This window comes from Tursiops truncatus, chromosome 8, assembly GCF_011762595.2.
Source record: "Tursiops truncatus isolate mTurTru1 chromosome 8, mTurTru1.mat.Y, whole genome shotgun sequence".
Taxonomy (NCBI): Eukaryota; Metazoa; Chordata; class Mammalia; order Artiodactyla; family Delphinidae; genus Tursiops; species Tursiops truncatus.
This window is the reverse complement of record NC_047041.1, coordinates 14,159,334-14,187,291: the sequence shown is the minus strand read 5'-3', so window position 1 is coordinate 14,187,291 and position 27,958 is coordinate 14,159,334. Positions and strand designations below refer to the sequence as shown.

The 27,958-nt window shown below is 59.5% G+C and overlaps 1 protein-coding gene across 24 annotated transcripts in view; it reads left to right on the top strand.

Annotated features, from left to right (window-relative positions):
* Positions 1 to 27,958, top strand: part of PHLDB1 (pleckstrin homology like domain family B member 1) — a 49,842-nt gene that overhangs the window by 4,078 nt on the left and 17,806 nt on the right. For 5 of the 24 annotated variants that reach the window (XM_073808123.1, XR_012333300.1, XM_073808118.1 and 2 more), the window contains 12 exons: positions 5,838 to 5,918; positions 6,567 to 6,690; positions 7,628 to 7,798; positions 15,095 to 15,220; positions 16,915 to 18,263; positions 20,705 to 20,986; positions 21,578 to 21,718; positions 21,831 to 21,968; positions 24,560 to 24,799; positions 25,052 to 25,207; positions 27,460 to 27,570; positions 27,743 to 27,832. In XM_073808123.1, coding sequence (XP_073664224.1) covers positions 5,838 to 5,918; positions 6,567 to 6,690; positions 7,628 to 7,798; positions 15,095 to 15,220; positions 16,915 to 18,263; positions 20,705 to 20,986; positions 21,578 to 21,718; positions 21,831 to 21,968; positions 24,560 to 24,799; positions 25,052 to 25,207; positions 27,460 to 27,570; positions 27,743 to 27,832 — 3,009 coding nt within the window. Of the gene's footprint in view, positions 1 to 258; positions 537 to 778; positions 2,750 to 5,837; positions 5,919 to 6,566; positions 6,691 to 7,627; positions 7,799 to 12,240; positions 12,407 to 14,689; positions 14,781 to 15,094; positions 15,221 to 15,439; positions 15,495 to 16,914; positions 18,264 to 20,704; positions 20,987 to 21,577; positions 21,719 to 21,830; positions 21,969 to 24,559; positions 24,800 to 25,051; positions 25,208 to 27,459; positions 27,571 to 27,742; positions 27,833 to 27,958 lie in introns of those variants that run through there. The other 19 variants (XM_073808125.1, XM_073808119.1, XM_073808117.1 and 16 more) reach the window with 17 other exon arrangements.

Genomic DNA, 27,958 nt, shown 5'->3' with positions numbered 1-27,958 from the left:
GTGGTCTAGGAGAGTCCGAAGGGGAGGGTGAGTGGGGATAGGGGTGTGTACGTGGTGGTGGTAGTGGAGAGCCCAGCTGCAGAGAGATGAACAAAGCGGGCGCTGTGCAGGCCGGGGGTGGGGGGGGAGGTGCTGCTATGGGAAAGGGTGGGTGGGGGGATCTTGGGCTCCGGTCCCACAAGGGCGTCTCCTCCGGCTGGCCTGGCGGACGGGACGGGGGACGGGGGCGGGGACTAGCGGGGGGGTGGGGTAGGGAGGCGGGACCCGCTCGCTCTCCTCCTACTCAGCGGGCTCCCAGGGAAAAGCAAGAGTGTCCTTCTGAGCCTGGGGCCGCGGCGGCCGAGCCAGGCGAAGGAACCAGTGTCCCCCTTTCCCCCCGAGGTAAGAACGCTCTCCCCCACTACGCCTGCGGGTCCTGCTAGCTGCGCGGCTGGGACTGGATAAGAGGAAGTCCCAGGGACCTGGAGGGAGCCCTCAGATCAGCTCTGGGCTGGAAGAGCCCGGAAGAAACCGGTAGGGGAGGAGGGGGTCCACAGGTGAGTGCGTGGGGGCGCGAGAGGCTTTGTGCGGAGTGGGCTCCGCTGCTTTCCCGAGAGCTGCTTGCTCCTGCCCTCCCGAGCCGCCGCCCGCGCCGCCGCCAGAGGGGGCCCTTGCGCTCTCCCCCCGGGGGGAACGCGGATCCTTGTCCCAAGACCCTCCTTCGGGCACCCAGACATCTGGGCGACACTCGGGAGGTCTCGTCCGCCTGCTCCCCACACCTCCCCTCTCTCGCCGACAGAAGGACTGAGAGCCCTGCACCAGGACCGGAGGTGTCTCCCGGGGCATCTCAGCTCCAGTCCCGGGCCGGGCCGCCTTGGCGGACAGGAAAGGGCTGCGGAGTCCGGCTTGGAAGCAGTGGTGTCCGGGAGGGACTCTTGCGTGTGTTCAGGAGATGGGTGGCACATCTGAGGCTTCCCCGGCCCTCTCCAAGACCCCGCGTCTTTAGGGGTCTGGGAGGCCAGAGGGGGGAAGCTGGGGGCAGTGAGTCTCCGCTCTTGCCACGCCCGCACGGTCCATATTCGAATCCCTTGCGGAGTTCCCTGGTGCCGGGGCTGAGCCAGGTCCTCCGGGCTCCTCCGGGATACGGAAGCGCGGGCGCCCGGGGGCGGCGGGGGGCTGGGGCAGCTGGGTGGCCGAGGCGCCCGCGGACGCTTCCGCCGAGGCGGGCAAGAGGGGAGCCTGGGCCGGGAGACCGAGCGGTCCGACGGGGGACCCAGGGCGCCGGGGCGGGGCTGCATACTGGGCCCGTTAGCTCAGCCGTCCCGGAGTCTGACTCATCGAACCGGTCACACACAAAGCCAACCTCCCCACCACGTCAGGCATCCCACGCGCAGACACACTCGGCGCCCCACCCGGCGTCACCCACGCACCCTTCCCACCGCACACGCCACGCGGACAGCTGCGTCTCTCTCCGCCGTGACAAGTGTGGGACCCAGCGTACACCTAGGACTTCACACACACGCCAAGCACCCGCAGCCCTCCCAGGAAGCCCACATTCACACCTGCGGCCCCTAGCGCTCACGCCCTTCCCCGGGCCCACGCACCCCGACACACGCGGCCCCGCCGTTCACACACACCCATCACGCACTCAGTCCTCACACAGGCCGACTGTTACACACTCACCCCCCCCACACACACACAAATGCTGCACACGCGGCCCCCCTCCCGCCGCCGCCCGCGGGGAGCCGGCGGTGTCTGGGGGCCGCCCCTTTCGCCCGCCGGGCAAACAAGCGGCCCCTTCTCCCCGCCCGGCCAAAGAAAGGCCGCTTGTCCAGCGTCAGCGGCGGGCGGGGCGGCCCGGCAGGCGGCCCAACACTGCGGCCTTGTCCCACCTGGCGGCCCTGGGGAGGGCGGCGAGGGGCAGCAGGGAGCCCTCCGTGCGGAAACCCAACTCAGTCCCCCGGCCTCCCCGGCCTCGGAGAGCCGCCCTTTTCCGGCACCCCACCTCCACCCCGCACACAAGTAAAATCACACCCCTGAACTACACTCTCGCCTTGTCCCGCCGCCTCCTCCAGCCCCGGCTGCCCGCCTACGGTCTCTCCCCACTCCTGGGTCCCCCGGCCTGCCCTCCGGCCCCCTCTTTTACTCCAGGGCCCCGCCTCCCACCACACCCCCGGTCTCCCCCTCCACGGCCCTGGGTACCTTCGACTGCTCCCCCGGTCCGTCACCCCCTTTCCTTGAGGACTTCTCTGTCCCCAGTCTCCCCCATCTCCTTCGTTCCCCAGTCCCTCTACCTTTCCGTCCCCGTCTCCCCCCACCTCTGCGTCCCCTGGACTCTATCCGGTTTCCCACCTCCTTCCCCTCCTCCCCATCCTCTGCCCTCAGTCTTCCCTCCCCAGCCCTCCTTTTCCCTCATCCCTCAGTCTCCCTCTTTATTTCCCTCCAAATCCCTTCGTCTTCCCACCCGCCCCGTCCCTCCGCAGACCCCTCGTTTTCCTTCTCCCGAAGTTCCCTTCGTCCCTGGCTTTCCCCCACGCCCTCCCCCGCCCTCGCCCGGCTCCGGCGCCCCGCCCGCTGGGCTCCCAGCCTCAGTTTCCTTCCCTTCCCGGCTCCTTCCTCCGCCGGCGGCCCTTCCTCGAGGGCGGATGTGCGCCGGACGGGCGAAGGCGGTGGCGGCGGGTCGAGAGGATCCCAGCTCTAACCCCGGAGGCCTCGGGCCACAGCCATGCGACGCCCAGGACGAGGCCTGGGCTGGCCGCCGGGGCCACAGGTGAGGCCGGAGCGGAAGCACCCGTGCGGGGGCTCCGCCGGGACCGCTTTCGCTCCGGGGCCAGCCTCGGACCTTTCTTCTGGTGCCTAATTTGGAGTCTGGACTTCCTCCAGTGCCTGTCGGTTCCAGACCTTTCCGGCCGCTCCCTGGGCCCCCACCGCCCTGGCTAAGGTGCCGAGACCCCCGAAGCGGTGACTCTGGGCGCCCCACGAGGCGCAGAGAGCTGGGGACCGGGTAGGGCTGCTGATCCCCCGTGGCCTGGATGCCCGGGCGTTCGCGCTGGGCCGAGAGGCCGGAGGGGCCGGAGCGGGGTCACCTGCCGGAGCTCCGGCGTCGCCCCACAAGGGGCCCTCCAGACACCCAGGCCTCTGCCACCCTGAGCCCGAGGAGGAGCTTGGGCATCTCTGCTCGCGGCGCAGGAGGGCTACTGAGAGCCGAGGCAGACCGCGGCGCTTCCCCCAGTCCCTCCTTCCCGAGAGCTGGACTCGCACCGCAGGGGCCTTTTTTTGGCAGCGGGCGGGGCGGGGTTTCCCAAAGCGGCCGCGGAGGCCGGGCTGGGCGAGCGGGGTGGGTAATTACAGCCCCCGGGTAGTGGGCAGCCCGGTGGGACGGGAGCAGGTCGGCCGGTGGGAGGCGCCCCGGAGCAGCCCGCTTGGCACTCCCTGCCGGGGGTGGGGTGGGAGGAGAAGGCGCCCCCGCCCCGACCCGTCCCCCACGCCCCCCACCCCGTGGCTGCTCTCCCGGCCGCTGCGCAGCCCCTGGGTCAGAGCGCCGCCCGCGTGCTGGGACGCGCCGGTCTGGTGTACCTTTCCACTTCACCTGGATTAGGTTTCGGAGCTGGGGCCACAGCCCCGCGCCTCCCAATCTCTACATCTTTTCTTATCTTCTCTGTCTCTCCCTACACCTCTCTCCTTATCTCTCCTTCTTCTTTCACCTCCTTATTCCCTTCTCTTCTCCCCTCCAATCACTCTTGTTCCCCATCAACCTCATTCCTTTACAATCTTTATCTGCACTTGAAATCCTTGGTGTAAATAAAAGAGCACACCCACTGCCACCTCACAGAGTGATAATGACAACTTGACAGATGAAGAAACTGAAGCCCAGATAGGTGAAGTGACTTGTTCGAGATCATGAAGCTCATACTGATAACTGGCATGTTTATAGTGCTTTGCACTTCACAGTGTCATTTCATATAATACCTGAATCTCCAGACAATCATCTTTAAAAAAAAAAAAAAACCTAATAGTTTTATTGAGGTATGATGTTCATACCATAAAATTCACTTAATTTCAGTGTACATTCAGTGATTTTTAGTATATTTACAGATCTGTGCAACCGTCATCACAAGTAAGTTTTAGAACATTTCTATCACCCCCCTCAAATCTGCCCACTTATGGTCACTCCCTGTTTCACCCCTAGCCCCAGGCAAGTAGTGGGTGTTTTTTCTTTAAATCATTATTCCAGTTTTATAGAGAATGATCTGACACTCAGAGAAGTTAAGTAACTTGCCCAAGATCTCTCAGCTAATAAATAATAAAGTCAGGATTAAAATTTAGGCTCTAAAAAATAAAATAAAATAAAATAAAATTTAAAGCTCTTGTACCCCAGTCTAAAGCTCTTTCCACTAAGTGATGATGCCTTTCTTTCACCATTGTTTATCGTTTTGTTTTTCTTACTCCCTCTTTTATATAAACTCTCCATCCCCAACCCACTCTCTTGCCTCTCCTCCCTCAGAGAATGCTGAGGGATTTCCCTGAGTACAGCAGTCTCTGTCCCTGGAAATTCTTCCCCCTGGCCAGGTCTCCTGGGGAGGTGCCAGGCCACCTTGAGCTTTGGTGTAGGTTAATGGCCTTTGCCTTCCCTCTTCCCAGGCAGACTTGGGGCGGGCCCCAGGCCCTGTTCCAGCCTCTCTTCCTCCAGCTTGGGTGGAAATGGTGACGGAGACGATGCAGTCCAGGTCCGGAAGGGTGGAAGCTGGGAGGGTAAAATTAGTAACTACGGCTAAGGCCTTTGGGCCCCACTGCCAGGGTCAGACATTACTTGGAATGCTGGCTCCTCCCCCGACTTCTTCTCCAAGTCCCTTGGAAGATGGCTGGAAGAGAAAGTGGAGGGGCACCCTGCTTTCCTATGTCTCCCTCCCTACATTCAGTTACACTCTTTTCAGCTTCCCCAGAAACATTGTTCAGCAGCAGATGAACCTTAGCAAGTTGGCCAAGGATGGGCATGTAGGTACATATTAGTACACAAAGGTCCTTCCTCAGAGTTTGCAGGTACCAAAACTGTGAGCCAGGGAGAAAGGGTTGAGTGAGGAAGAGTTCAGGTTCTGGCTCTGGAATCTATCAGTATTTTACCTCTGGTTCTAAGGACCTCAGCTTCCTACAGCACCAAATCAGGTGAAGATCCCCAGAGTCCTATATTCCCAGTGCTAGTCACCATGGAGGGTTTCTATTTTTTTGCTGACTGTTTGGGGGTAAGATTGCTTTCTGGGGAAGAGAGGGTGCAGGAATTGAGACAAAGAGATGGCAGGAATAGTTGTTTTTCCCGTGTATCTCCTTTAAGAAAACATCCTTCTGAGACCCCTGGGAAAAGAGACAAAGGGAGAAGAAGGAGAGGGAAAGGCTGTGGGAGGGAGCTCCTGCTCAGCCCTGCCACCCACCTGGGGCCCCCTGTCTACCAGTGTCCCTGGAGGGGCTTCCTTGGACTTGCTTCTCCCGCTAAGGTAGATTTCCCCCACCCTGCTTACGGCTCCAGTTGTGTGAGGGTCCTCAGCTGTCAAGGCCTGAGCCCTGGGTGTCAGAGGCAAGAAAGTACAGCAGTACAGGTTGGGCCCTATAGGACTTTTTGGGCTTCCTGTGTGTGGCAAGGGCCAGGACCGGTGTGGTGTGGTATCCACGCCACAGCTGAAGATGTGGCATCGCCTTCCCCCAGGAAGCTCCTGAGCTGCCTCGACTTCTCCCTCAGCAGGAGCATGCTGGAAACCACGGTGACACGGGCCTGCGCCTTCCCTGAGAACCTTGCTACAGAGCCTACTCCTTGCCCTTTTCTACCCTGGCCTCCCCACCTCACCTGTTTTCTGCTGTGTCCGCAGGAGCTCTGGAGCCCCAGGACAATGGACACGATCAATAGGAACCAAGTGGGCCCTGGAAGCAAGACCCCAGCTATGGTGCAGGTGAGTGTGGTTGGGGGTGGGGCAAGCGGGCTGTTGGTGAGGATGAGCTGACTCCTCTACCTACCTGTGGTCCCAGCCCAAGGATGACAGTGGTACTACCTCTGCTCTTCCCCAGGTCCCAAGCCTATTAACAGCTAAGTCTTTAGCTGAATTAGGTTAATTGGTTCACCCAGAAAATACCCTTTGAAAGTCAGGAAGTGTTTTACAGATTGACCCTGAGCTGTATCTCTCTCCTCGATCCAGGCCCTGCCCTCTCTTGTAATTTAGTTTAACAGGGGCAAACAATGGCCAAGTGGATTGCCACGGACAGGTCTACAGGGACAAGTCTTGATCGGTCCCCTCTACCAGTACCCCCTCCTCTTACCAAGCACTTCCCCACTCCCCTTTCTCCTGTTTCTGTCCTAACAGACAAAAGGGCAGTTAAACCAAGACTTGAGATAAATCCAGTGGGACGAGTTAGTGGCCTAGATTCAGATCTAATTACAATTTAGTGGAATACTGCTCTGTGCAAGATTTTGCACTACACCCTCAGAGCCCTTTGGAGAGCGCAGGTGCTGGAGAGAGTGCTGGTGTGAGGACGGGGACTAGGGTGGTAAGGTGCCGGCCAGGAGTCTCAGGATGCTCCTCCCCCACCTCCACTACCTGCAGAAAGGACCCTTGGACCTGATCGAAACAGGCAAAGGGCTGAAAGTGCAAACGGACAAACCCCATCTGGTGAGCCTGGGCAGTGGGCGGCTCAGCACGGCCATCACTCTTCTGCCGCTGGAGGAAGGTGAGTCTGGGGGGCATCTGACCTGCCACCCCTCCATCCCCGTAGACATTCCTGCCCTGGGATCCTGGCATGTGCTGGGGCCCTCTTGATACCTGCTGGCAGTGTTCACCTCCCCCAGATGGGAGGCTGTGCCACCTACCCCACCAGTTTGCTTCCCTTGTCTCTGCCTGCCCAGACTAATCTGGCTCCGTGACTGGGATTAAAGGTCAGCTTAGAAATCAGGAGGAGGGCACTGAAACAGGAGAGCACATGGCCCTTGGCAACCGCTGTGGCCAAGAAGAAAGGGGGCCCCCTCCAGGGCAGTGCCTGACATGGGAGAAGGTGCTGGTGGAGATGGAGAGATGGCAGTGGGGGCAGACCTCCTAGTTAGGCCCTGGCACAGCCCCTTCCACCTTGCGGCTTCTGCCCTTCCTCTCTGCTCTCGAGGTTGCACTTGTTGCCTGGGTGATACTACATTCCCCACATTCTCCAAATACCGGTCCCAGGGGCTCTGCCAGGGGGAGGGGCTGTGTCTGCGGAAGCCCGGGGAGAGTTGAACTGAAGAGAGGGGAGTGAGGGAGGGCAAGGGTTGCAGGTGGCAGAAGGGAGGGAGAGAAGAAGGAGGCTGAGAGAGTTTGAGGAAAAGATGGGGGAGAATGGGGAAGGAGAAAAAGGTCTTAGGGAGGGAGGACTGGGTGGACAAAGGGAAGGTCTGCAGAAAAGTCCCCCTACCCTACTCTATCTGTGGATCCACTGTGCCCTTTGGGCCTTCATCTCTGGGTCTGAGAAGAGCTTCTACCCCTTACTGTCTCGACCAGGCTCAGGGGTCCCAAAGATGTGGCCCGTGATTCTCCCTGGAGTAGGAGGTGGCAGTAGATTTCCAGTGTGGCCCTCCTTGCCCCTCTCTGCCAGCTCAGCCTGGACTACCCCTCTGACTCAGTTTGCCTCCTGTCTTCAGGGAGGACAGTGATTGGCTCTGCAGCCAGGGACATCTCACTGCAGGGTCCAGGCCTGGCTCCAGAGCACTGCTACATCGAGAACCTGCGGGGCACCCTCACCCTCTACCCCTGCGGCAATGCCTGCACTATTGATGGGCTCCTGGTCCGGCAGCCCACCCGACTCACTCAGGGTAAGTTCTGACAGCCCGGAACCTAGGGAGCTGTTTAAAAGCTTGTGCATGACAGGTGCAGGGGAAGCCTGCTGTGTTGGTTGCCATGGTAACCGCCTGAGTGGCCAAGTTGGGGGTGGGGTGCTCAGGTGCATCTGGATCGGGTGCATTTCGAAACCCCTCCAGCATCCAGACTTGTCTTCAACCTGCTTTTCTCTGGTCACCCCCACCCTGCCACCGTGGGGAGAGAAGAGGGCCTGCTTCCTGCTCTCAGAGGGCATGGGGAGTGGTGCAGTGGTCACTCGTGGTCGTTAGGGGAGAGCAGTTGGAGCAGCAGCGAGGGGAAAGTGGCACATGGCTCCATGGTGCCAGGAGGGAGTTGTTCTGAAAGGCTGTTGAGGCTGGGGAGCTGCTGAGGACAATGGCGATGGGACAAGGGCAAAATCTGATGGCAGAATCTGAGGACACGCTCACTCCTGTTAAAACACTGTTGACAGTAGCTTTTGGGTCATGAATATGGTTACCACCCTGTTTCCCAAAGCAACAGGCCATTCTGTTGTGTAAGGGAGCTCTAAAAACTGGGCCTCCGGTTACTATGGTGAGCAGGCAGGTAAGGGGTTGGCCAGGTAGCACTCTGATAAACCAGGTGTGTTTGCCCTGGACATCAATGTATAGAGTGAAGCACCGTATTAGGGGGATGACAAAAGTGGATTTGGGTGGGGGGTAGAGGATGGAGCTTTGGACTAAGCCTGGCTCTAAGTAGGAGGACCCGTGTCCTGGCAGTGTTTTCTTGGGACTCTTACCTCCTACTGGCTGGAAGCTCCTTTGTAGTGGAAATCCCACCCACTCCACTGTTTCCCTCTCTCCTTCTCTTCACACCTCTTGGGGTCTCTCCCTTCAGGGCTGACCCAGGAGACCCAACCTTCCTGCCTTTGGGAGTGTCAGGGGGACAACTGACTCCAGGGAGACAGGTCTGCCAGGAGCAGCAGCAGACAGGCCCTCATCTCCTCCAGGGCTTCTCTGACTCCAGATAGAGGAGGAACCCCCATAAATTGAGGCTTTGGCTGTGATGCCATCTGGCTCCTGACCGTACTCTTCCATCTCAAAGAGAGCATCTTCCCCAAGATTTGGGTACGTGGAAGTGAGATAGTAGAACAGCAAGGAGAGGCAGAGGCAGAGTTCAAAGAAGGCTGGAGAAAGAGCCCAGCCCCAAATCCCTCACGTTCATGAGCAAGAATTTTCTTCCCCTGTGCGTTGTGAGCAGGGTGGAGGAACCGATGCTCTGTAGGCCTCTCTTGCCTGGTCTTCCCAGGGCAGCATTTAGCTCCCTGAGAAGAGGGAGGGCCTGGGCCAAGATGGAATTCTTAGGCATTTCCTGTGGCCCAAGTGACCCCCAACTCTTGCCCAGGCAAAAGCCCACCCTGCCAACTATGTACCCTCCCACTCTCTCCTGACCCTAAACCCCCTTCCCTTTTGCTCCCTTCCACCCCCATAGCTGCCTTGTCTAGGCTCGCCTGTCTCAGAAGCTTGGCAGCCTGGGGAGGGGTAGGCAGAGGCACAAAGGAACGGGTGTTCTTCTCCCCAGCACTACCCCTCCCCTGGGCTCCAGGAGCTGAGGGTTTCCTTGTCTCATCTCTGGAGCAAGGCACCAAGCCCAGCCCTGCCTGGCCCCACTCCGGACATTCTTGGGAGCGCGTTTCCCTGGAAACTGGGTGGCTCGGGGGTGCATGTGCTATCTCTATGTGTCTGTGTAACTGGAGTGTGTTTATGTATCTCCGGATGTGTTTGTGCCTCTGGGCTTGTGTATCTTTGTGTTTGTGTCTTTCCTTGTGTTTATGGATCAGAGTGTTCAAGTTGGGGGCAGGGGTGAACTCAGGGCTGATGGTAACGAAGTCCGTGTGTGCGCCTGTGAGGATATGAGAACTCACTGGCCACGTGCCTATCTGTGGGCGTATATGCAAGAGGATCATTTTCCCTGTCTTGTTTCCCCGATCCAGCCTTGTAGGGGGGACCCCCCTCTTTGAAAAACAGAGGGCTACCCTAGAAATAACAAGGAGCCCTCTCTGGCTGGGCCGGGCTTTGGATGCATCATTCTGGGCACTGGGCCCAGCCATAGGCAATTGGAGAGGCACACGTCATCACGAGCAGGGTGGCAGTGACAGGCTCTTCCAGCAGGAATATGCCTGGCCAGGGGGTGGGGGGAAGCAGGCAGAAAACAGATGCCAACCTTTAGCTAGAGCTATGGACATGGGGGCCAGGAAGATCCTGCTTTCAGTCCTATCCCCGGGTATCCCGGGACATCCCACGCTGCCCTCTCTCTACAGAACAAGAGGTGGAGCTAGGAAGAGGACCAAGGAAATGAGGAGGAATATCATATCTGGGTCTAGGCTGTCCCGCCCCGAGACCACATCGCCAGACCACATGAAAGATCTGGGAGGGGACCAAGTAGGGAAGGGCCCGGAAAGCCATGAAGCTCAGGGACCAGGCTGTCTAGACAGAAGGTCCTCATCCTCTCCCAGCATTCACTGCCAGCCCTTCGTTGGAGTCTCCTTCACTCCCCAGGCGCCTCCTTGGTGGGCAGGGGCTTCTCTGAGGGCCAGCAGGGAGGCTCCCTGGAATGTGGCTGGCGAGCCAGGATTCCTGAGTTATCCAGCTGCCTCCCTCTGGGATCCAGGACACTGAGCCTCTTCCTCTTCCACACAGCTGTCAGTTATTCCTTCTGTAAAATGGGAGTGACGCCTCCAACTGTCCTCTGTTATAAGACTGATAAAGATCTTGACTAATAAAGCTCAAAGGAAGGAGAGAAAAAGCAAATGCTCCTAGCTCCCCACTTCTTTGTGTCTGCCTCCTGCCCCATTTCTCCCTGGCGGTATCCTCTGTGTCCGTCTGGGTCTGTCCAGCTGGCCGTCACAGTTTCCAGACTGATGAATCACATTTCCTGAGGAGATTTTTTTTTTTTAAACCCTCCCCCTATTTTGCATTTGACCCTATATGGTTTTCCTTTTTCCTTCAGAAGGGGAGTAAGCTGTATGTGAGTATATGAGTGTGCGGGGGCGTGCGCGCGTGCGTGCGTGCGTGCGTGCGTGTGTGTGTGTGTGTGTGTGTGTAGTATGGCTGGGTGGGTAGGAGTTCAGTGAGGGTGGAAAAATTGTTTGACTGTTTCTCTAAGGAGGCTGACTTTTGACTTCAGAGTCTCTCTGGGGACTGAGTGAAAGGTTATCTGTGCCTGAGTGAGGGTATAACCAAGAGGGGGGCTGGTGCCTGAGGGGTGGTATGTTTGAGAATAAATGTGTGTGGGAGACAGGACGTGTTTAACTGGGGTGTCTGTGTGATTTAGAGTATGCACGGCCGAGTGGTGTCTGTGTGACTGAGCAGGTGTTGGTGTGTGCCTGGGAGAAAGTGTGTGGGGCTACGTGAGCACTGAGCATACAGAAGACGTCTGAGAGAACACAGTGTGTCCCTTAAGGTTCTGGTGTCCAGAGGCCAGTCCCTGGAATGAGAGGAACTTTCTGGGACCCAGGCTGGGTGGTAGGTACTTGGCTGGCCCAGAACCTCAGCCTGGTCCTGGGGGCTCCAGAGGCGGCTGGCACTGTTTGCAGATGGGAAGGGTACCTCCCTGGGGTGAAAGAGCTCTTTACGGGGCTAGCACGACCGGTGGTTGTGGTTGGAAGGAGGTGGGTTGGCTTCTGGAGCCCCAGGGAAGTGGGCTGGCTTGGAAGAGGCAGGGCCTTGGTCCAGTGTGGGTCATGGGGCGAGGTGAACTGCTGGGAGGGTGGGGGTAAGGGGGGCAAAGGAGGAGGTGTTTAGGGTGGAGTCAGGGGCCGGGCTCAGTGCTGCGCACACTGCACACAGCACTGCCTTGGCCTGCACTTGTCAGGGTGGCAGACTGAGGGCCAGAGCTGGACCCAGTGACTTAGCTGGATTCCCAGGAGTTTCACTCTTCTCTCTAATATATGGAGCCATGGACTGTCAGAGCTTAACCTCTGCTGTCATCAAGCCAGCCTCCTCACTCTGTTGATAAGGAACCCGAGGCCAGAGGGTGTGACTGGCCCAAAGTGACCAGCCAGGGGCTGGGCCGGCCCCCTCCTAGGCCTCTGGTGGCTTCTGGCCACAGAGGGGTCTCAGTGAGACCCCAGTTCCCCTTACTTCTGCCTCCTGGCTCTTCACCCTCTGGCCTTTGTATCTACCTCTCACCTGTCCTTCTCTCTGTCATCTCCCTGGAACCTTTCCTCCTTGCCCCACTTCTACTCCTGACCCGGGCTCAGGACTTCTGAGCTGGCTCCCTCCCCGCATCTCCCCCGCCCCGCCCCGCCCCGCCCCGCCCTCTCCATCCCGCTCCCCTCTCCTCTCCTCTCCTCTCCTCTCCTCTCCTCTCCTCTCCTCCATCACTTCCTCTTCCCCTCCTCCTCTCCTTTGTCCCTCCCTCCCGGGCTCCCTTCCCCCGCCGCCAGTGGCCGGCCCGCCCCTCCCCGGGCATTGGTGGCTGCTCGCTGCCTCGCCGCTCGCTGCTCCGAGCCCGGAGCCGGCGGCGCGGGAGGTCGGCCCGCCTCTCCAAAGGCCCGGGGCGGGCCGGGGACCTGGAAGGCTCGAGCTAGCAGGGGCGAGCGTTCCGGAGGTCCGGATTCGGTGGTGAGTCCTCAGCCCCCGGCGGCCGCAGCCCCGGCAGCAGGGCGCGGAGCAGCTCGGGCTGGGAGGGGCGTGGAGGGGGTGGGGAAGCATGCGAGGAGGGGGATCGGGTCCCTGGCCCCGCTTGGGAGCTTGAGGCCGTGAGGCTCGATCGTGTGTGTGAGCCCTGAACATATCTAAGTGGGGCGCCTGGGCTGGGGCCACTCCTCAGCGGGGCAGACTTCATTTTCCCCAGCACTAGGCGGTCCCCTTCGTGGGACCTGCCTCTCTACGGGGTTGAGGGGTCCTGGTTAGGATGAGCGGAGCCTGTGTTACGGCTCAGAGGGGTCTCGGATGGAAGGAGCCAAGGCCCCTCCTCCCATCTTCCCTTCGCCCCAGCCTCCTTTTGGCCAGTTCATTCTATTTGTGTGGCCAGCAGGGCAGTGACTGTCGCTCTGAGTGTGAGGCTGTCTGCCTATATCTGTGTGTCTGTGTGTTTCTGAGTGTGTGTGTGTGTGAGCCGGGATGAGAGTGTGTTTGTGTGTAGTGTTTCCCCCCTGCATCTCTCAGAGATAGGATCCACCCTCTCTTTTGCCCCGTTTGTTTTTTTCCCTCCAGATGTGCACCCACCTGCACACAGCTCGGCCCTGAGCCCCTTTGGGGAGGAGGGGCACAAACACAACTTTGCCTGGATGAGAAGGGGTTCTTGGGTTTCGTGAGTGGGCTGACCTTTGGAGGTGTGGGGCAGGAGTGGGCAGAGAGGAGGTTTCTTCCCAGAAACAGGCTTGCCAGGCCCCTGGGGGCATGGGACCAGAGTTGGGGCCATGCCTGGGGCCCCTGAGTGCAAATAGAAAGTTAATTTGGGCAGGAGCTGAGCTGCAGTCAGTCCCGCTGCCCTCCTGCCCGCTCTATTAATACAGATCCAGCTCTGCTGCCTGGCATCACCTATTTATAGCCCCAGAGGCAGCATAGCCACACCCCTTGTATAGAGGAGGGTGAGGGGCAGGGAACTCACAGCTATAGGGGCCAGGGCCGGGGTCCGTAGGTGCCCACAGCCTCCTTGGGTGGGCCTGGCACTGATGGGCTGGAATCCACCCAGACTCCCCACCTCCTTCCCAGTCTGGACTATGTGGTCAGGCTCCCGATCTGCCCCGCCCCCCCTCCCTGCCCCCCATCAACCTAGGGTTGAGTGGGTCTGTCTAGACCCTGCAAACTCATCATTAATTAGCTTGTTAAATGGCTGAAAGGAGGGGGCGGGGAATGCAGGGTTCTTTCTGAAACAGCTGTGGCTGTAATTAGGTGGACAGTGTGGCTGGCTCTTATTTATTCCGGTTATGATTACTCTGTGATCAGCGCCTCTGATTGGTGGCTTGGCAGGGAAGGCTCCCTCCTTTCCTAACCACCCATCAGCCTTTAGAATTGTTGGTGCCTGCCTGGGAGGGCCCGTGGGTTTGCCAGAGAAGTGGGTGGTTTTGTCTACTATGTTGTCTGCTATGGGCTTCTCAGCTTGCTAGCCCCCCCTCCGTGGCAATGCCCAGGGCCCCCCAACAGGCTCCTGAGCGCCTCAGTGGGCGGCCAAGGTACCCACGTGGTCTGGGATGCCCCATGCCCTTGTGGCCTGCCTGAGCTGAACTGTCTCAGCGTCCAGGAATGTAGACTTCCCTGCCAGTCTTAGCTCAGACTGGCATGAAGCTTGGGGTGCCAAGTGGCACCAGATAGGGTAGAGAGGAGCCTGGGGCCAGGGGCCAAGGACATGGACAAATTGGAAGAGTGGGTGGTAGAGACCACCAGGTCTCTGGCTTCTCCCAACAGAGCATCTTGTGCAGAAGCCCTCTAGCACCTGGTGTGGCCGGGAGGAGGAGTTCTGCCAGACAGGCTTAGGCGCGGTGCGCACACCTGTCACCGTGCACACTCCCGGTGCCCCTGGCTACATTTTCTGGCTCCCACCTGCCCTCCCCCCTCCATGCACTCACACTTCCTGGGCAGGACTGGGCTTGTGTCTACTGCCTGGGAATGTGCTTGGTTGAGGCTGGGCCCACTGGCCTAGGCTTGGCTGCCTTCCAGGGGAGACCAAGGAGCAGGACGATGTCAGGCCAGAGAGCGCTTTGACAGAGAGAAGGAGGGTAGCGGTCGCTCCTGGCTGTCAGAAAGGGGGGCAGCTCTCTTAAGGAAGCGAATTCTGGTCCCCGCAGGGGCATCTGACCGATCCATGGTGTTTCCCTGTCCCCTGTCTCAGAGCTTTTGTGTGATCCTGGAAGTTGCTGCCTCTCAAACTGACCCTTCCACCCAGGTGGCAGATAGGTGGATCTTGATGGGAGGCACATGGGTGTCTGTGTTCTCTGGAGAGCCTTCTCCGCTTACAGAGCACTGGCATGCACTGTCTTTCTAACTCTGCAAGGTCAGTGGTTTTGTCCTCATTTTTCTGATGAGAGAACTAGACTCAGGAGGTGAAGTGACTTTACCTGAAGATCTCACAGGTAGTATGAAGGAAATTTAGGACTAGGACTTACAAACCAGAGCTCTTTCCCCTTGGCCCTGTGCTGTGGAGCTGGGCTGGGGCCTCCGGCACGGGGGGAGTCAGGTGTGGAGCCAGTGGGTGCCGCTGAGTGCAGGTGGGGATGACTCTTCGGAGCCCGGGCTGAGCCTGCTGTGCTGCGGGGTGAGGGCTGCCTCAGCTCTGCCTGCCCTTCCGAGCGTTTGGTTTCTCTGCAGGCTGCATGTTGTGCCTGGGTCAGTCCACCTTCCTCCGCTTTAACCACCCGGCTGAAGCCAAGTGGATGAAGAGCATGATTCCGGCAGGGGGCCGGGCCCCTGGACCCACCTACAGTCCTGGCCCGGGTACGTACCCACTTGGGGCACGTGGCTAGTTTGGCGGCACCCCGTGGACAGTCCTCCTTCTTGTCCATTCCAGCCTCCAGCCACACTTGCAGTGTCAGGGCAGGACAACACCCATGATCTGGGCTTGCTGCCACCTGCCATGGGCCACTGGTGGAGAGTGCCAGGCAGTCTGACCACTGGAAGAGATCCAAGAAGTGCTGCTTGGCTGGAATTGGGGAATCATGTGCCTGAGGGATGGGGGGCTGTGCCGGCCTGTGTCCCACTGCCCTGGAAGGTGCCACCTTGGTGTCTGGGACCCTGACCCTCTTATGTCACTACCAGGGAGCCTCACCCTTGAGGGTGGCCTGTGGGGGCAGAAGGAAGCATCCAATTGAGCTGCTGTAAGCTCTGGGGCGGGGAGGGGGGGTCCCACCTGCTTGTGATCATGTCTTTGGGCCCTGCCCCACCCCCAGGCCATGCCATGCCAGCTGATGTCTCAGTGGAGCAGCTGCAGTTTGTGTGTGAATTATTGATCCCCAGAGGAGAGTTGGGTGATTGTCCCAGGGAGCCAGCACAGCCCCCCTCAGCCCAGCTGCCTAGGGGGCTGGGTGCAGATCAGGAGGCTGCCTATAGGCCTGCCACCCCAGACTTTGCACGGGTATTCAGATGGCTGTAGGATGACAGGTGTCAGCGTGCTACTGGGACAGGTGGACATGTATGTCAGGTGCACCTAGCAGGGTGGCATCAGTGGCTTCAATGGATCATTTGGGGATCTGAGGAAAGATGGGTGGTCCCTAGGATCACCAGTATCCACGGCAACCCCTCTGCCTTTGGTCCCACACAGTCCCCATAATTTTGGACCCAGACTCAGTCTTGCAAAGCCTTTTTCTTCTCCTTTCTAGGCCCTTGGAGGCTCAGAAGCTTGGGTTCCCAGTCCACTCCCTGGGTAGCTTTACCCTGCTCCCACCCTGGCCTTGTCATGCCACTCCCTCAGCTGTTTGGGGCAGTGGTTTCAGAGACTCCTGGTTGGTTGACAAGGGCTGGGGCAGGGCAAAGGCAGGCTCTTGCTGGCATGGCTTAACGGGCTAATTGGAGGCACTGAGCTGCACCTAGTTGCTGCCCAGCCTGGCTTCCAGGAACTGGCCTTTAGGGCCAGGCCCCTCCCTTGCCTCTGACTGGATAAAGTGGTGCTGCACACACCCCTCGCCCAGCCCTGGAGGATCTGTGTGTGTGTTTTCCTGGGTCTCGGCTGCTGTGTTGGGAGGCCCTGATGTCCTATTGGACTGGGACCACCTCCTCCCCGGAACTTCTGGCCCGCTCCCCAGCGTGCCCCCATGCCCTTTGCAGAAGGTCCACCTGCCCTTCCTGAAGTGGAGCTTGAGGAGGTTGAGGAAACCAAGGCAGGGAGGAACCTAGTCTTAGGGTGAGTGCCTGGCCGTGTTGCCGACTCTGTCCTAAGTCATAAAATGTCAGAGCCAGGAGACCCCTCTTCCTTCACAGACGGCAAAACCAAGGGCAAGTGACTTGGGGAAGTTGCACAGCAGGTTAGTGGCTGAGCTGGCGCTGGGACCCAGATCTCCTGGCTGCTTCTCCAGAGCCTTTCTAGCCCTGTTCTGCTGGCAGGACGTGGGAGTGCTCGCTCTTGTGCATATGCAGCTCCCTAGGGCCTAGGAGACGCCGACCAGGTCCTGAGGCCTCTTTGCGTTTTCCTTCAGCAGAATCACAAAGCTTGGTGAACGGGAACCACACCCCACAGCCTGCAACCCAGGGACCCTCAGCCTGTGGCAGCCACAGTTCCCTGGTGAGCTCTATTGAGAAGGACCTGCAGGAGATCATGGACTCACTGGTGCTCGAGGAGCCTGGAGCTGCTGGCAAGAAGCCTGCCGCCACTTCCCCACTGTCACCGATGGCCAATGGTGGCCGCTACCTGCTGTCCCCCCCGACCAGCCCTGGCGCCATGTCCGTGGGCTCCAGCTATGAGAACACCTCTCCAGCCTTCTCTCCGCTCTCCTCACCAGCCAGCAGTGGGAGCTGTGCCAGCCACTCCCCCAGTGGGCAGGAGCCAGCCCCTTCCATGCCCCCCCTGGTGCCTGCCCGGTCCTCTAGCTACCATTTGGCCCTGCAGCCCTCACAGTCCCGACCCAGTGGTGCTCGCCCCTCTGAGAGCCCCCGGCTGGGCAGGAAGGGGGGTCACGAGAGGCCGCCCAGCCCTGGCCTCCGAGGTCTGCGGACAGACAGCCCTGCAGCCACTGTCTTGGCAGTGGCCTGCAGAGCCACCGAGAGCCCCCGGGCGGGGGGGCAGTTGCCCCTGGTGGCGATTGGCCTGAGTGAATACCAGGCTTCCGGTGCCCGTGGCCAACCCACCAGCATTCCTGGCAGCCCCAAATTCCAGCCACCAGTCCCTGCTCCTCGAAACAAGATTGGCACGCTCCAGGACCGCCCTCCCAGCCCTTTCCGGGAGCTGCCGGGCACTGAGCGGGTGTTGACAACCAGCCCCTCACGCCAGCTGGTGGGCCGAACATTTTCCGATGGGTCCGCTACCCGCACGCTGCAACCTCCCGAGAGCCCCCGCCTAGGCCGGCGGGGCCTGGACAGTATGAGAGAACTGCCTCCCTTGAGTCCATCTCTGTCCCGAAGGGCTCTCTCCCCCATGCCCGCTCGGACCACCCCAGATCCCAAACTAACCAGGGAAGTGGCAGAGAGTCCCCGACCCCGGCGCTGGGCAGCCCATGGGGCTTCACCAGAGGACTTCTCTGTGACGCTGGGGGCGCGGGGCCGTAGGACACGGAGCCCCTCACCCACACTAGGGGAGTCCCTGGCACCCCGCAAGGGCAGCTTCAGTGGCAGGCTGAGCCCGGCTTATAGTCTGGGCTCGTTGACTGGGGCTTCACCCCACCAGAGCCCCCGTGCCCAGAGGAAGCTCTCCAGCGGGGACTTGCGGGTGCCTGTCACTCGGGAGCGGAAAAATAGCATCACAGAGATCAGTGACAACGAGGATGACCTCCTGGAGTACCACCGGCGGCAGCGCCAAGAGCGGCTTCGGGAGCAGGAGATGGAGAGGCTGGTGAGCGGATGCCAGGGAGGCCGCTGGCATCCATGACAGGGGCTCTGCCAGGGTGTGGGCGGGCCAGCTGGCAGGGAGGGAGGGGCCCGTGGACAGGGCCTGGGCTTCCCAAGCTTCTCCACTTCCGGGATACACCGTAGTGACCAGTATCTCAAGGCTCTGGTGCCCTGAACAAGAACTTTCTTTGACGTCTCTAAGGCCTTATTTCAAATTCAAGCTCACTTTGCATTTATTCCATAACACAGTGTTTGTTTTCATGTATAAAAGAAGTTTCACGTTATGTACCTGAACACAATGAAGCTCTAGGAAAACATAGCACGTTTATGATGAAGCTTTGTACGTCTCAGTTTGAGAAGCAGGTCTCAGTGATTAGAAGGCTGAAGCCCAGAGAGGGGAATGGGTTTGTGCAAGGTCACACAGCAAGTGCTGGCAGAGCTGGAATTGGAACCCACGTCTCCTGTCTCTCCAAGGCTTATTCTTTAGAAAAGCCTCTGGTCCTTCTTTCTTGCTTCTCTTTGGCCTCTATAAGTGGGTGGGAGCTGCTCATCCTGGCCCATGCTGGATCATCTGGAAATGGGGGTGGCAGGGGGAGAAGAAGAGAACAGGATGGGCAGCCCCTGGCTGATCCAGGTCAGTCTGTGTGATAGTGATTTTGTGTGCTGGTGTGTGTGTGTGTGTGTGTGTGTGTGTGTGTGTGTGTGTGAATGCGCACACATGTGGGTGCCTTTGGGGGCTGGGTGTAGTTCTGGGCAGCTGTCCTGGAGATGGCATCTGAGCTGGGTGGGGGCTGGGATTCCCCAGATAGAGCAGGGAGCTTGAGGGGCGCTGGCTGGTGTGTCCACGCTGTAGCACGTGCACAGGAAAATAGGTTCTGCCCTCTTTCCCTTGCGAGCAGAAGAACGGGGTTCCTGGGGGCCCAGGGACACTGGGATTGGTTTGAGGAGGAGAATCGGAACTGAGGAGGTTTGCCTGGAGCCCTTTCAGAAGAGGTTGGGACAGCTTTGGGTGAGGTGAGGGTGTGGGACCTTGTGTCTGTGTTGGGTCCGGGAGGGATGAGGCAGGACCCCCAGTCTTGTAAGTTACTATATCTTCTGTTTTTGCCTGGCCTGGACAAGAGTGCTTGCCCCCCGCTGGGGTCTCATCCTGGAGAGGGGGCAGTGAACCTGGCACAGGCAGAGTGGTGGGGCCAGCCTCCCTCAACTCCATTCAGCCTTCCCGCCCCCTCCCCTGCCCCGCGCCACGTGCCTCCCCAGCCCTTACCTGCCCCACCTGTCACTTTAAATCTTGGAGGCTGCCTGCCCTGCCCCTCCCACCTCCACCGGGCTGGCTGCTTATCTTGGTCCTGGGGCAGGGGCGGGGGCACTGGCCCAGCCTCCTGGGTGCTGAGACTCTGTTCCTGGTTTTCTTGCTATGGAACTGGGTAAGCAGCAGGAGGGAAGCTGGGTAAGTGTCTGGGGGGTCCTGGCCAAACTGGTGAGAGACACCAGAGGTTGAGGGACCACAGAGAGAGTCTGGGGGAAGCCCCAAGTCTGGAGTACTATCCCTCCTTCACCTTCTTAGGCCCCTGGGAGGTATCTGGGTGGGCTGTGTGGGAAGGGGGCAGATGCAGCAGCCGGGCCACAGAGCACTGACACCTGGGCCCAGGCGTTCAAGTGCTGGCAGCTGCGCGGCCTGCTGGGAAGGAGCCAGGGGCTGCCAGAGGGTGACTGGAGCTGAGCTGGGCATGAGGAGGGCTGTGGCCCAGGCCTCTCGGGCAGGGTGTATACATGCTAAGCACATCTTTGTGTAAACCTGTGTCAGGTCCCTGTGGGCCCCTGGGTCTGTGCTCCGGCCCTGCCTGTGTGGGTCGGTGCCCACCTGTCTGTGTGCTAGACTGTGTTTATCTGTGTGTGTGCCAGTGTGCGTTTGTGCATGTCAGGACTGGTGTGTTTGTGCGTAGCTGCCTGTTAATACAGGCCCGGGGTACGTGTTGTGTCTTTGTGTGTCAGTGCTGATATGCGGCGGTGTCTCTGTGGGCCCAGGTGTCTTTGGATCTACGTGTATCCATGTCAGCATGAACACCTGCGTGTTTATCTGTGTCTCATTGTGTTCTTTACCTGCCTACCAGCATGTGTTTCTGGGTGCGTCTGGGTGTGTCCCTGTGTGTTCACGAGGAAGCCCACCCTGGGACAGAATGAGAAGGGAGAGGAAACAGGAAGACGGGAGGGGCTGGCCGCGTGGGCAGGTGGCATGACAGCCCGGTTCCTCCTGCCCGCCTCTGGGGCACCCGCCCTCCTTCCCTCTGCCTCCCCAGACCTTGGGCTCTGGGCTCTCCTGACTTGATTCTGACGCCGAGCCCCTAGTGTCCTAGTCCTCTCTCCTGACGGGACACCATGCCTGGCTCTAGCCCTCCTGGGACCCAGCCTCCTCCCCTTACGCCCTGCTCTGTCCACCCTCCCCAGGAACGACAGCGCCTGGAGACCATCCTGAATTTATGCGCCGAGTACAGCCGGGCCGACGGGGGACCTGAGGCCGGGGAGCTGCCCAGCATCGGGGAGGCCGCCGCAGCCTTGGCTCTGGCCGGCCGGAGGCCCTCACGAGGCCTTGTGGGGGGCACTGGGGCCTCTGCGCGGAGCAACGAGGAGCCTGGAGGTGCCACCCAACGCCTGTGGGAGACTGTGGAGCGCTCGGATGAGGAGAATCTCAAGGAGGAGTGCAGTAGCACGGAGAGCACCCAGCAGGAGGTGGGACCCAGCAGGGACCCAGCAGGAGGTGGGACCCAGCAGGAGGTGGGACCCAGCAGGAGGTGGGACGCGGGGTGGCCTGCCGCAGGCCGGCCTGCCGCAGGCCGAGGAGGCACGCGTGTGTGGTGGATGCCAAGGCCCAGCGAGGGGGAAGTATATGAAGTTTGGGCCGACATCAGGGTGTAGAAATGAGGAGGTGGGACTCCCCTGGCAGTCCACTGGTTAAGACTCCGCGCAGGGCGTGTGGGTTCCACGATCTCTGCTCCGGAAACTAAGGTCCCGCGTATCCAGTAGCAGGGCCAAAAAAAAAAAGAGGAGGCAAGGAAGAGGGGGAGGTGTTGATGAGTTTCCCAAGCTATAAATATGCTTTACGACCTGGCTTTCCTTGGAGCCCCACCCGGGCCTGGCACCCGGTGGTGAGTCTGTTACTTTCAGCCAAGCTGTATTGCTCCCTGTGCGGGGAGGGGAGCTTCCTCCTATCTCAGTCCAGCTGCCCCTTCCAAGCACCCTGAGAAATGCGGATCCGTTTCCGTAGTCTCATCCTGGAAGGCTCTAGAGGCTTCCCTAGCTGATGGCTCCCCTCCCCTCCAGCACGAAGATGCACCCAGTGCCAAGCTCCAGGGAGAGGTGCTGGCCCTGGAAGAGGAGCGGGCTCAGGTGCTGGGGCGAGTGGGGCAGCTGAAAGTCCGGGTGAAGGAGTTGGAGCAGCAGCTGCAGGAGTCGGCCCGAGAGGTGAGAGCGAGGGCCCTGGCTGGGCTCCTCCCCGGGCACAGTGATGGCCCCAGAGTGGCCCGAGTCCAGCTGCCTTGAGTGGCCTTGACATGGACCCTGCTGTTGCCTCCAGGCTGAAATGGAGCGGGCACTGCTGCAGGGGGAGAGGGAAGCAGAGCGCGCGCTGCTGCAGAAGGAGCAGAAGGCGCTGGACCAGCTGCAGGAGAAGCTGGTGACCTTGGAGACGGGCATCCAAAAGGAGAGGGACAAGGTAACCCACCCCAGGCCTGGCTCAGTGCCGGGCGCCTGTGGCCTGGGAGAAGAGGAGAGATGCCTTCTCTGGGGCCCCTAACCTCTTACCTCATGGTTCATCCTGCAGCCCGGCTGGTCTCTGGGCCCCTTCTGGGGCAGGGGGCCTTATTCTCCGTGGAAAGTACCAGCTTGGAGGGCGCTGCCAGGGTCTGGGCTGGTGTCTGGGGTCTCCTCTGCCTGGGTCTCTGTTCTACATCTGGGTGCCTGGGTGCCTGCCATTCTAGGCCCTTCGTGCCCCTTCTAGGAAGTGCCGAAGCCCCTTCTTGGGCGGTGAGCACGGCCCAAGGCACTGGTGCTGGGGAGTGATTCAGGTCTGGGTGTCTGCATCTGGAGGACATCCGCCTCCAAGCGTGGCTCCGGTGCTCAGGATGTGGTCTTTGGGAGATGGCCCTCAGGTCTCTGTTTCCCTTGAGCCTTCAGGATCTGCAGCCTCCCATCCCAGATGGTCCCAGCTCCTGCCCCTGGCCCTTTCAGATTTCGTGCCAGCCTGCTGGGGCCGCTCCATCCCACAGGGGCCGTGTCAGCCACGCCCAAGATGTCCAACAACGTGCCAAAAGCTCCGAAGTGGAGAGGGGCCACCTATTTCTGGACTTGACAGTATTTTTCCAAGAATTAATTCTCCTTCTGGATTTTTTGAGAGTGTCTTCCTCCGGCCCCTCAGTTTTGAAGCTCTTAACAATTCTGTGACCCTCCCACCCTGTTTTTTGGAGCTTTGGCTCTGGACCCCAAAACCACACTCCCAAATTCTGTGCCAAATTAACTCCATGCTTACCAACCAGGCCTGCACTAACGCCCCCTCTAATCACTGTCCTGGGCTCTCTGCATGTCCCTAACTGCCAGTGCCACCCAGGCAGGGCTGAGCCGTGCCTGCTTTTGCACTAACTCCACGGGCACCCCTGTGCCCTTGGCCCCTCCCCTCTAATGTTGCCTCCTTCCGTTCTTGGTGTGGGACCCCAGGGTTTTGATCAGAAAGGAATGGGCAGGGGGCACAGCTCCACTTTGCTCAGTGGGGCATTGGCAGGAGGGGTACAAAATTGGGGGAAATGCTTGGCCGAGGAGCCTCTCGGTCCAAAGAGCTCCTCTCATTTGGAAAAGCCAGGGTGCGGCCTCCACAGACTGTTTGCAGTTTCCTGCACAGAGGAGAGGCGGGCTGTCGTCACCTGTCTTCCCTCCTGAGTGGAGGGACGAGGAGGTCCAGTGGTGGTGGCATGGCCTGGGGAGGGCACGGACAGGGGCTCTCTGCCACACAGTGGCTACCCTTCCTAGCTTTCCTCTGGGGCTTCCCAATTTCAGATACTCCAACCAGAGGGTGGGAAGGGGTAGGTCTCTCCCCACTCCCACCCCTGATCCATTCAGAACATAGGGTATTGCAAAGGCTGAGTCCAAGCATGGGGAAGTGCTTGGACCTCAGAAACTGGACTGATCAGGTCCTCCTCTCCTGGATGAGGATGGGGGCGTGGGGTGGAGGGGGATCAGAGGCAGGGTTCAGCACAGGGACTCCAGGGTGAAGCTCAGCATTTCAGCAGGAACCTGTCTAACCTCATTTCTCCTTGACCTGGCATTGCCTGGAGGCATGGACTTTGCCTTCTCTCTGGGCCCAGTTATTTGAGGTGGAGGTGGTGATGGTGGTGGCCACGGTGGTGGTGGCAGTGGGGAAGGTTCCCCCAGCTTCCCTCCCCAGCGCCCAGCCCATGGCCCCATTCTGGCTTTGAGATCAGTAATCACAGTTTCTCCTCTGCCTGTCCTTCGGAGGGGTGACTCACCAGCTCCTCCCTGCATCCCCCCTTCCCACCCTCAGAGGTGTCATCTCGCCCCAGACAGAGCCATCCACCTCCTCTCTGTACCCACTCCTGGGGCTCCTATTACCATGGCAACGGGCCGAACTAATTGCAACCCTCATCCTACTGAAGTTCAGCCTGCAGTGCCAGCACCCCACCCCCACCCTGGGCAGGAGGTGGGGAGGCCAAGGGGGTTGGGTTGGGGTCCCCTCCACTGCACGGCTGTAGCTTTAACATCCTCGGCTCCCAATTCACACCCAACCCCTGGATTTAATCCCCACCAACTCTACCCTTTTCCCAGGGTTAAATTTTGGTCTCTGGGAAGCGGAAGAGGGGGAGGAACAGCAGCTAGAGGCTCCGTGTTTGTGATGTGGAACCAGCTTTGTCTTTGACTGGTTTGGAGAGAAAACAGAGGGCCTCTTCCTAGGACTTGCCCAAACCTTTCTAGTTCAAGGGACTCCAAGAGACCAACATTTCTGCCTGGGACCCACACCCCTGCCTGTGACACCATCGCCTGCACCTCCAGTCCTGTCTCACACCCCAGCTCTTTGCCTTTCCCACCCTGCACCTCTTCCTCCTTATTTCACTTTCTCCTGTTTGCTCTCTCCTCTCCTGGTTAAACTCCTTTCATTCCCCGCCTTCTTTCTCTTTTCCCCGCACCCCACCCCCCTTCCCTGCGCCCCGCCCCGCGCCGCCGCTGCCCCGGGCCGGAGTTGAGGAGTGTGTGTTCTGTTTCTCCCCTGTGCCCGCCCCCTCCCCCTCCGGCGACCAGGAGAGGGCGGAGCTGGCCGCGGGACGGAGGCACCTGGAGGCCCGCCAGGCGCTCTACGCCGAGCTCCAGACGCAGCTCGATAACTGCCCCGAGTCAGTGCGGGAACAGTTACAGGAGCAGCTGAGAAGGGTCAGTTTCACCAGCCCCCGCCCCCTCCCCGCCCCCGAGGGCCGCCCGCCCGGAAGAGAGGAGCGGTGGGCCGGGACCGCCTGGGCCCTGCAGTACCTGCCGGACGACAGGGTCCGTGTTGTGGCTTGGAGGGGACAGGGAAGGGTTGGGGTGGGGGTGGAGGTTCTCCTTTCTGCTACTGCAGGCAGCGCTGCGCGGCAAAGGGGCAGAGCCGAGCGGAGGAAAGGGGGCGGGGTGGGGGCAGGTCCCTTCCTCCGTTTCCCCGGGTCCAGCCCCCAGAAGTCTCACCTCTGTGAACTGGCCTTCCAGGCGCAGAGTGGTATCGTGAGCACCACCCGATCCCCTTTGTCACTGTCGTTCAAGGAGGCAGAAGCCCTGGAGACTGAGACAAAGCTCTTTGAAGACTTGGAGTTCCAGCAGCTGGAGCGGGAGAGCCGCGTGGAGGAGGAGCGCGAGCTGGCTGGCCAAGGGCTGCTCCGGAGCAAGGCCGAGCTGCTCCGGAGCATCGCCAAGAGGAAGGTGCGCTCCCCCTGCCCCCAACCCTGCCGCGAGGCCCGCAGTGCCGGCTTGACTTCACCTTGCTGAGCCTCGGTTTCCTCATCTGTAAAACAAGAACAATAACAGGCTGTTGTGAGCGATAAAGGAGATGATGTGTGTGAAGACAGCATAGGACATGATCATAGTAAGCACTCGGTGAACAATAACTATTGTTATTAAGCTCTGACTCCCCCCAGTCCTCCCTTGGAAAGTGGATTGGGCTCACATTCAGAGCTGGGCCCTGGCTGGGCAGGGCAGGGAGAAACGGAGATGGAGGAGGGCGCTGAAGAGGAGACTTGCTCCTGCCCTTGTAGAGCTCTCTGATGGAAGTGCTGGGACACATACAAAGACCAGAGATCTGGATATTAGAGCCTGCCAGGGGTACTAGAAAGGCATCACCTGGGTTCCAGCCTTGGCCCAGCCCTGGCTCAGCTGAGCCGTAAAACAAGGGGATTTGGTATCGCATCCTGGCTGGTTCTGGAGCTCCAGATGCTCTGATGTCTCCTGATCTCAGCCAGACCAGGACAGGGTATTGGGGCGGGGATGTAAAGTTGGGAGGAGCCTTGTGTTAAGCAAGGGTTAGGAAGGTGTGGGTGAGGAGAAGGGGGAGGAGCCAGGCGGCCCACACACCTGTGGCTGAGAGTTGAGTGTCCGTGCACACATATGCATGCATGTGCACTTTGCCAGGCTGGAGTGAGTGGGTGGGAGGTGAGGGCAGTGAGCTTGGGGAGGGGTATCAAAAAGTGGGGCTAGTTTGGTGGTAAGTGGGGAGCCACTGGACTTCCCCCTGAGTCCAGATCCCTTGCTTCTCTCCCTGAGCTGCTCTGCCTTACAAATGCATCTGCCTATCAGTGAAATGGGCATAAAGGCATCTGCCTCGTAAGAGAGTTAAGTGAGGTAACACGTGCAAAGCATTTAGCAGAGTTCTTGGGTCCTGACAGGTTCTCAGTAAATTGCAGATCTTGTTGTGAGGATTACCACCTGGTCTGCTTCAGTCTGCTTGGGCTGACCCCAGATTTAGTACAGCTCCCTTCTTCCCTCCCTTCTCTCCTATGTCTTGCTCTTCATGGTGATAGTTTAAGGCCTCCTCTTTCAGGAAGCCCTCCTTGGATAAACCCAGCCCATTTTCCCGGAGCCCCTCTCCTTCTCTCTCACTTATTATCTTTTCGTTTCCTTTTAGCACATGATTGTTGAGCCAGGCATTGCGCTAAGCCCTACTGGGGATATGGAGACAAAAAAGAAACTGGCCCGGCCCTTGGATCGGACAGCTTGGGCGGGGTGGTGGTGATGGAGACATATATTCACAAGTGACAGCAATACAAGGCAAATGGTGATATGGAATAATTTGAGCACAGAGCAAGGAGCAAAGGAATTGAGTGGTGATCAAGGAAGATGTTGGAGAGAAGATAGCATTGGGTCTGGTCTTGGAGGATAAATAAGCTCTTGATGGGTGGAGAAGACAGGGCAGCATTCCTGGCAAGGAGAACCGTATAAGAAAGGCCTGGGAGTGTACACCTGCACCGCTGACATTACAATAGGGCCGAGCTGAGTGCACGCCGCCGAGGGCTCAGGGTAGGAGCGAGGGTGGAAAGTGGAGGCCCAGTTCCAGGAGCCCTTGAGTGCTGGCTGAGGGATTTGTGCTTTATCCTGTGAATAATGAGGAGTTGCTGAGAAGAGGACTGATGACCCTTACTCGTGGATTAAAAAAAAAATTATTCAAGTAATATACATTCTAAAAAGATGAGAAAATTCAAACAAGCAAGCAAACGAAAACAAACCTCAAAGTCCATTTTAGGAAGCTATCTGTGGCCGTGTAGGGGTGGATCAGAAAGTTGAGAGAGTGGAAGCAGGAGGCTGGTGAAGAAGTCCAGGCCAGGAAACAGAGGGCCTGGGTTGGGGTGGTGGCAGTGGGATGGAAGCACGGGGGCAGGTGGAGAACGTTTCAGCATGTCTGGGATTCCGGACACGTTGACTGGGGCGGGCGGGGAGAGAGATTTGGGAACTTGAGTTCTGGCTGGTGTGCCTGGTGGCATGGGGTCACTGGTCGAGGGAGGGGTGAGGGAGCCGACCACAGCAGCCTGCGTTTTCCTTGGGTGAGATGAGGCCGAACAGAAGGGCTAGTTGATTCCCTTCACCCAAGCCCAGGGTCTCTGGGCAGCAGAGATGGCCAAGCCTCACCTTGGGCTCAGCCCTGTCTCTCCAGGGTCTGACCCACTACCCCCCATCTCCTCCAGGAGCGCCTGGCGGTCCTGGACAGTCAGGCTGGGCAGATCCGGTCCCAGGCTGTGCAAGAGTCAGAACGCCTAGCCCGGGATAAGAATGCCTCCCTGCAGCTGCTGCAGAAGGTAGCCCCAGTCAGGTTGGGCGGGGGATGAGGGCTGGCGAGGGGCTGGGCGAGTGGGAGGTGAGTGCAGAAGGGCTGGGGTGGAGACTGGCCAGCCAGGTGGGATCCCCCTTTACTTGGGGCCCCTTGCCCCACTCCCACTCCTTTCTGATTCTGCCGCTTTGGGCTTGCAGGAGAAGGAGAAACTGGCTATGTTGGAAAGAAGATACCACTCTCTCACAGGGGGCAGGGCTTTCCCGAAGACCACGTCGACCCTCAAAGAGGTAACATGGTTGGTTTGGGCCCCAGCCTCAGGCCCAAGGGGTCTCCTGGGAGGCTCTGGAGCAACACATGGGGCCTTCACCCCAACAGCTGAGGTTGAATATGGGGGCATTTTCCTGAACCGGAGA